The 8,949-nt window shown below is 36.2% G+C and overlaps 1 protein-coding gene and 1 pseudogene across 1 annotated transcript; both read left to right on the top strand.

Annotated features, from left to right (window-relative positions):
* The first annotated feature begins 1,189 nt into the window (after positions 1–1,189).
* Positions 1,190–3,069, top strand: LOC110702456 (annotated as a pseudogene).
* A 921-nt stretch (positions 3,070–3,990) lies between these two features.
* Positions 3,991–7,243, top strand: LOC110702457 (serine racemase-like). The gene is made up of 7 exons (XM_021880162.1): positions 3,991–4,232; positions 5,039–5,226; positions 5,388–5,474; positions 5,554–5,784; positions 5,924–5,997; positions 6,126–6,312; positions 6,818–7,243. Exons 2-7 carry the CDS (start codon positions 5,051–5,053, stop codon positions 7,065–7,067), a joined length of 1,005 nt encoding a protein of 334 aa, XP_021735854.1. The 5' UTR covers positions 3,991–4,232; positions 5,039–5,050; the 3' UTR covers positions 7,068–7,243.
* The last annotated feature ends 1,706 nt before the right edge of the window (positions 7,244–8,949 follow it).

Raw genomic sequence — 8,949 nt, forward strand, 5'->3', positions numbered from 1 at the left:
TAAGAAGCAACACGTACACACCACAACCACAGCAAGATGAACTAGAGAGAGCATTGGAGAGAGAACAGTTCATTTTGGTTGTTAACCTCCTCAATTAAATGTTTTCTCCTACAACTATTTAAATTAGCAAAATTAATTAACTTGATTTTGTTGATTTGTCATTTTGTCTAATCAAAGTTTCATACCTAAAACTAAATCAATAAAAACAGCTATCAAACTATGATTTGAAGATTTTAGGGCTCTATGGTAGTGGGTTGGCATTAGAGGCGGGAGCTGTGAGGTGTTCTTTTGTGATTTTTATTAAGCTAAGATTTTAGGGCTCTATTGGATAAGAATAGGTCAAGTTGGACTTCTTCGTGATCTCTAATTCACATTAAGGGCATGCTTGGATTGAGGGAAATGTATTATTAAGGTAATAAAAGTCAAACTAAGCAAAATGAAAGTAAATAGAGAATGATGAGATAGTAATGGCTGGTGTGCTTGTAAGACAAATTATGTAGTGATGGTGTATGAGGTGAAGAAAAAGGCTCATTTTGAGGGTGTGTAACGATTACCCTCATTATGAGGGTAATAATTTCTCCATCTCTTTCTTTTCCTCATCACAGAACAACTACCTTATTTCGTTTGTAAAGACCATACCTCCTATTAACAATACATTTACTGACTTATGTTTTTCAATTTTGACTTTTATTACCCTCTTAATATATTATCCTCATTCCAAGCATGCTCTAAACTCTACTACTTTTTTTTAGAGTCATAAGGACATGTGATGAAATTCGATCTCAAGATTTCTTGGGACAATAAGGGAAGCTCCAATCCGTTAAACTATCCTTTACTCTCACTCTGCGTTACATCCTTTCTTAATTCTTATACATTTGTTGAATATAAACCCACATAAAAAAAGGCTTGGAAAAAAAAAAGGTTATACTCAGGCCTTGTTCGCTTCCTACAAAAAAAAAATATTCAGTAATTAATTTTAGTTCAGTAAAAAAATTTCAATTCAGTAAAAATCAATAACTTAAACGAAAAATATAACTGAAAATTAAAAATAAATTCAGTTCAGCAAAAATAATTTCAGATGAGTAAAATAAATTTCAATTTAGTAAAAATAATTTAAGTTTGGTAAAAATAATTTCACTTCGACAAAAATAAGGCGCTTCGGTCACTCTTGGTTAACGGTTACCATCTTAAATAAATTTTGACTAGTTTGAATCTTTGAAAACCCATAATTTAAAGCCCAAAAGCCCTAAAAATAACCGACGCGGCAAACATAACCGAATTTCCGTTATTCCCCACCAACAAAACCGTAATCCTCAAGTAAAACCTTAATTTAACCTTAATCCCCATTTAAAATCCTTGATCCCCAAGTAACACTTTAAACCCTACCCCTTAAATACCTCTGTTTTCCCCTGTTTCAAACTCCCCTGTTTTTTTTTTTTCTCCTTCTTTCTTCCATTTCTCCAATCATAAAAATGGTTAAGTCTCGTACTCACGATTGGTCGGAAATAAACAAAGATGTCCTATCTTTGATCATAAAACGAATCAAAAAACCATCTGATCACATTCGAATCAGCGGTGTATGTTCGTCTTGGAGATCAATCGCAAAGTACAACCGCTACACCTTATCACACCCAATCCCTGGCCTCATTATCACCGTTCCACGTAAAACCCATCACCGGAAATTCATCAATTTTCCACCGTCTGATCAAAATTACCTCAACATCAACGTCCCCTGTTCTCACCGGTGTCGCGGGTCGTATGATGGCTGGCTAGTCCTCACTATAGACAATCATAGCTCGTCTAATTCTATTTATCTTCTTAATCCTTTCATCAAACGGCGTCGTTGGCTTCCAAGAATTACGGAAAATGTTGAAAAGGCGCTTCTTTCTTCGTCTCCTTCCTTAGACTCGAAGTGTGTCGTTTTGATACTTTATGAAGTACGAGGTGCTGCGTTTTGTAGGGTTGGTGATGTTTCTTGGACTAAGTTGCATTTTTTGTGTTGTGAAGATGAATGGGTTTTCTGATGGTTTGTTCTTTAAGGGGAGATTTTACGTTGTTAATGATTATGGTAAGATATTCACTTGCAATCTTGACCGTTGCTTGATTAAGGAGATTTCATCTCAGCCGTCCGATGTGTCCAAATTTGTAAGGCAGAAGTATTACTTGGTTGAAATTAAAGGGGAGCTTTGTAGGGTACTTAGGAAATTTCAATTTAATGAAGCATTTTATTACGAAAATGTCAGTGATGATGAGGATATTTACAATAATGCCCCTAATGTGGATCCTCCGATTTCAACCCGGGAGTTTCGGGTGTGTAAAATGGATTCGGGTATTGGTAAATGGGTCGAGGTCTATGGACTTGGGGAGTATGCATTGTTCTTGGGTATGAATACTTCTATTTGTTTGTCTTTATTGGAGGTTAGTGGGATTGAAGGAAACAAGATATATTTCACGGATGATAGACAAAGGAATGTGAAGGATTTCGGGTTTATTCGACCCGGAAATGATATGGGTGTTTATGATATGGATTATTCGGGTATCAAATCGCTTTGTTGGATGCAACCCGAATGGTTGAAGACTTCGGATCCCTCTGCGGTTTGGGTTGCTCCTTTGCCTTGGTAAAGAAATGTCACGCAAAATGTACGTAGTATTCTCTAAAAACATTTTGGTTTTGGTACGTTGAATGCTTTGGTATAGTATAGGAAGATTCATGTTATAGTGCTTACCATTTTTGGAAAATCCATTTTTGGTGTATGTAAATTAATCTCGTAGCTAGGTGGATTGCTATTGTATAACTCACATTTTTCATTTTTGTTTAATACTTGTAATAGGTATGAATCTTATGATTCTTTGTACTATATCTTCCCAAATAATTGAGAAATTTTGAACCTTTTTTTTTTTGTTTGATGAATTTGGTATATTGAAATTCAATGTAGTCTTGTCATTGTACTTGAAAATGCATAAGAACAAGTATGCAAGTATTGGTATATGTTGACAAAGTATGGCAAGAATCATATTCAATTGACCCCGTCCCCACCTTTTTAATGAATTATTGTACTTGATGTTGGAAATAAACGCATGTTTAAGTGGTAATTATTTTTTTAAGATCATACTTTTATATTTTTAAATATAGTCTTAGACAAAATTTTAAGCAATTTACATACATGGTATATAGTATCAACCTAAAATTCTATGATTTCACAAGAATTCTATAAATAATTCGGTGAATTTGTTGTGTAAGCTCCCGGATTTTCATCACCCCAATGGATGTTCAATATTTTATTGGTAGCTCTTTACAGTTCACATAGTAATACTCTCAATTTGTAATGGGCCAAGTCCTTCAATATGTGCAATGTTGTTATCCACTTGGGCCATAGGCCCTTAACTCTTGCAAACTAAATGAAAAAGTAACTCATGCAACTTAAGTTCTTAAACGCCCAAGTTAAATTTGGGCTTTACAAGGCCTATAGTCCATTAGACCATCATAGGCCTTAAATGATTTTTTTTTTTTTTTTTTTTTACTCCTCAACAAATGGTCCAATAAGGCACAAAAATATCATACACAAGGTGGTTCACATGAATATGCACTTTATCTAAAATGAATATAATCCTTATGAGTTATGCATAATAAATTTGAATTCGTGATTCAAATCAAAGTTATTTCAACTTTCACATATAAGAATAGAGCTTTGGTAATTTTTTCCGATGAGAGGCTTGGGATTGATCAAGTGTGAACGAATAATTTAAGTGAAATACTTTATCACGTACTCCATATGAAATTGTTATGGTTAAGTTTTACTATGTATAACTTAATCAATCCGTTTATTATTTTTTTATGAGTCTTGCAAGCTTGCAACTTGCAAGTATTAAAAAATAGTACTCCCTCCAATCCTTAATTAGATTCCTACTTTTCTCTATTATGTAAGGAATAAATGCTATAAATAAGAATCTAATAAAGGGACGGAAGGAATACGGAATAGTATGAAAATTTTGATTCAATGGAAATGAAATACAAGTAGGAGAGAGAAAACGAAATGAACAATTATACAAGTAGGAGCTTAAAAAAATGAACCAACATATCAAACAATCACAAAGTCACACATCACAATCTATTCAAGTACCATGTTGTCTTTTGCTCAATAAAATCCATGGCATTTATTTTCTCTCACTAAACAACTGCAAAACCAGTGCCACCATCAACGGCGTTTAAGCAGCCGTTAATCAATCCCCATGTAAGTCGCCTCATCCCATTTTCTTTTTACCCTTTCAATTGTAGCTAATTGATAATTTGACTTTAATCTGTTCAGTTAAGAAATTTGCAAAGTTACAAATTTTAATTTTTAAAAATAATTAAGTCTGAATTAAATTGTTAAAGAATGATGTCTATATGAAAATGCTGTATATAGTGTATCATGTGATTCATGTCATGTAGTATGATATGTTTTTAGGTAAAAAGAGTACTTTGAAACAAGGCTTTAGTTTTATTGTTGATGTTGTTTAGGGAGCCAATTGGTAAAAATTGATATTCATATATGTAATTAAGTAATTAAGAAGCAATTAGATGTGTTAATTGCAATTTCTGGTTAAAACCCATGTCAATCCATACCTTTGAGTTGAATCATTCTTGCATAAGTTTCTATACACTGATGTATGTATGTGTATGTATGTATAGCTCCATTTGAGGTTATTAATGGAAAGAGACATTATATTTTTACTATGGTGGTGATGTTTGTAGAGTTGATTTGGATTAAACCCAAAAAGATGATTAAGACTAAGTATTACATCGAAATAGCTAACCGATGAAATAGGAGTCTTGAGGAAGATTAAGTGGGTGGAATTGGAATTTTGAATAGAGTGGCTTGTTGAGTTCGTCGTACATTAGCCATAGGAAGTGTTGGAGCAGATTGATGAAGTGCCTGTCCTGTGGAAATTACATGTTGTCTGTGCAAATGCACATAATCTGCATTTACCAGTATTGAACTTTTGATTCTGTTCCTGGCACATAAAATTCATGTGTTTGTATTGGATATGCATACAGTGTATCAATACAATGGACACAGGGAAAGGCAATGGATCTGATCAATACGCTTCTGATCTTTCTTCCATCAAGGAAGCCCATGAGCGTATTAAGTCTGTCATTCACAATACTCCTGTCTTTTCCTCTGATACTTTGAATGTGATGGCTGGTAGGAGGCTGCTCTTCAAATGTGAATGCTTTCAGAAGGGGTGAGGAACTTTTATTAGTTTATTTGAGTGCGTTTACAGTTTGAAATTTCAGATTCTAACCTACACGGTCTTCAATTTTGAATGTAGAGATTTGAGTCTTATATTAAACCGGCAGAATGATTCTAACACTTCCATCTCTACTTGTTGGTATATTACCCTAGAGGGGCTTTTAAATTCAGAGGTGCTTCAAACGCTGTGCTTTCACTTGACGAGGAACAGGCTGCTAAAGGAGTGGTAACTCATAGCAGGTAAGTCTTTTTCTTAAATTGATTCTTTTGTGTTAGTATCTGATTTGCTGTGTTAATATCACCTGACACTAATTGGTAGTGGCAACCATGCTGCTGCATTGTCCTTGGCTGCGCAAATGCGGGGAATCCCTGCATATATAGTTGTTCCCAGTAATGCTCCAAAATGTAAAGTTAAGAATGTAATCCGTTATGGAGGTGAGGTAATCTGGTGTGAGCCTACTTTTGAGTCAAGGCAAGTTACTGCTGATAAAGTACAGCAAGACACTGGTGCTGTTCTTATACATCCATATAATGATAGCCGCATTATAAGGTACAATCTTATTTAAAGTGTTTGGTTTTGGTAATTCATCTTTCCATATTTCTGTGATTGATTATTGGGGTTGCTTTATTGCTTAGCCACCTATGAATTCGCAATGGCAATTGTAAGTTTGTAACTAGGTTTGTTGCAGTGGGCAAGGGACGATATCACTTGAACTTTTGGAGCAATTCCCTGAAATAGACACCTTAATTGTTCCAATAAGTGGTGAGATCTTGGAACTTTGGAAGTTCACCTTTTTTTTTTTTTCCTTATAATTATATTCATGCTTCTGGTTGAAAGTAATCTTAATCCTCTAGCATTGGCCAACAGATTTCAATTTGGTTTTTTTGTAGGAGGGGGTCTAATATCAGGTGTGGCACTTGCTGCCAAATCAATCAATCCATCCATTCGAGTTCTGGCTGCAGAACCTGTCGGAGCCAATGATGCAGCTCTTTCAAAAGAAAAAGGCAGAGTAGTTACATTGCCTCAGACCAATACAATTGCTGATGGACTTAGAGCTTTCCTTGGGGATCTAACCTGGTAAAGGCAACTAAACAAGCTTATTTCATGCAAACTTTAAAATCTAGCATTTTTAAAAAAAATTAGTATTCTTCGTGTTAATGTTTGGAAGAATTGAATGTCTTTTTTTACTTCAAGACTAGCCATGTTCATGCCATATAATTACAAATGTAGCCACTTACAGTCTAACATCTTCTTTCCTACACTTTTGACATGAAATTATAAATTTCATGTCTTAATCTACCTCTTAGGATCAATTGTGCATGCTAGATTATTCACTTATCGTTGGAAATAATTTTTCTTAACTATCTTATGGAAGCAGCAGTTTCTCATTGAGTGCTTCTTAATGTCCTTGCTAAAAAAAAGTGAGACAATAATAATGAGATCTTTGTTGTTACGGTAAATCATCAAATTATTTATGTATGCAGGATCATTTTTCATTCCCTCCCTTCAACCCCACCTCTACATTATGTTTCTACTTCTTTCCCTTTGTTGCACTCTTATGGGTTATCTTTGCTGGAAATAGGCCCATTGTTCGAGATTTGGTGGATGCAGTCATCACAGTAGATGATAAGGAAATTGTAGAAGCTATGAAACTTTGCTATGAAATTCTCAAGGTAGCAGTAGAACCCAGCGGAGCCATAGGTCTTGCTGCTGTTCTGTCTGATAGCTTTCAGCAAAATCCTTTGTGGGCAGATTGCAAACATGTAGCTATTATAGTTTCTGGAGGTAATATTGATTTGGATGTGCTCTGGGAAGCGCTGAGCAAACGATAGGTGATGGATGTAATCCTGGAGACATGTCTGCATTTTGTACATGTTCTAGTTAATATATAATTGATGTTTAATGTTTGGCATGAAGACTGAAATTAGTCATTTGGGCATTTGTGCACTTTCATATGGGAAAGTGTAACATGTTTGTGAAATAAATCGAGACACTTCATTCCTAAAAAGTTTTCTACTTCCATAAATGCTCAGTATACTGGTGATCTTTCAATACAATTATTCCTAAAATAGGGTTGTATATAGGTAAAAAAACATAAATTAAAAAAACGGATATTTCACCAAATGCCACTGAGCAATTTAAAAATTCACCAAATGTCATCGGACTTTTCAGAATTCAACAAATCTCACCGAGTTTGTAAAAAATTCACAGAGTGTCATTAATGACTAACGACAGTTAACTCCGCTAGTCATTTAGGCTAATTATGCCACGTGGCATATTCTTATTGGTTCATTTTATTATTATTATATTTATCAAAAAATTAAAATAAAAAAAAAAACAAAAAAAAAACCTTAACCCCAGCCACTCCCACCGCCCCAACGCCAGCCCAACCCCTTGCCCCACCCCCACCGGCGACCAGACCAACGTTCTCTTCGGTGTTGGCGGCGACCCTTCCCCCTGATCCTATGACATCGCCACCCTCTCCTTCCCAGAACCACCTTCCCCCCACCCTAAAACCCCTCCCTCCACTTTAAAAACACCAGTCTCCCCTCCCACCGTCGTCCAGCCCCATCACCTATGCCGCCATGCCGGCAAAGCTAATTCGCCCATGCCCCTACAATCTCCATCAACTTTCCCCCCTTAAACCACCATCCTAACCCCAAAATTGAAATATCCAAAATCGAAATCCTAATTCGATTTTAAGGTTTTCAATTTTGGAGTTTAAGTGAGGTGGTTCAGGGGGTGGAGATGGGAAGGGGAGGGGGCGGTTTGGGTTCGCCAGAGCGGAGAGGGTTTGTTGGTCACCGGCAGTGGGGAGTGGAGGGGGCTTTGGTCGTCCGGCGGTGGGGAGGGGAACTGAGGGATTTTCAATGGAGAAAGAGAAGGTTGCGAATTGCGGGAAGGGTGGCTGGGTTGCGTTGTCGGCGCGGGCTGGCTAAGCTGGGTCGACGGCGTGGTTGTTCAGGGCTGGGTCGCCGCGGTGGGGATAGGGTGGTGGCACTGTGCAGTGACAGACGGTGGTTGGGGTTGGGTAATGGTGGGTGGTTTTTTTTTTTAAGTTTATTTTTATTAAGTAATTAATTTACTAATTTAATAATCAACCAATCATAAGCCACCACGTGGCATAATTAGCCTAAATGACTGAGTTAAGTGCCGTTAGTCATTAATGGCACTCGGTGAATTTTTTAAAAACTCGGTGGCATTTAGTGAATTCTGAAAAGTCCGATGGCATTTGATGAATTTTTAAATTGCTTAGTGGCATTTGATGAAATAGCCGTTAAAAAAATTGTTGTCACAATCCCAATAAAATATGCTAAAAGTATGGAGTAATATTATTTCGTATCTGAGCATGTTCATTGTAGTAGGCATGCCCATGAAAACTCTTCAGTTGAGGATTCATAGCCTCATAGGCCTTCCATCGACTAATAGTGGTTAAACAACCTCGTACATGAAATTTACTAGTTCTTATAGTTAAGCGTGAAGCCCTACTCGTGGAAAATTTCTCACAACTTCGCACATTAATCCTCAGTCGTAAGATCACCGAGACACAGACTAGTGTTAATTCAATTACAGTACACTTTACCCAATTAACCGTGCTGAGGCTTTTTAACAACTTATCCTTCAAAGTTTTGGTTAGTGGCATCTATTCTTTTATTTGTAAAGCCATAAACTTTACAGCAATAATACCCAAATCAACTTTGAAAAATGGTTCCA

The sequence above is a fragment of the Chenopodium quinoa genome, unplaced genomic scaffold, assembly GCF_001683475.1.
Source record: "Chenopodium quinoa cultivar QQ74 unplaced genomic scaffold, ASM168347v1, whole genome shotgun sequence".
Classification (NCBI taxonomy): domain Eukaryota; kingdom Viridiplantae; phylum Streptophyta; class Magnoliopsida; order Caryophyllales; family Amaranthaceae; genus Chenopodium; species Chenopodium quinoa.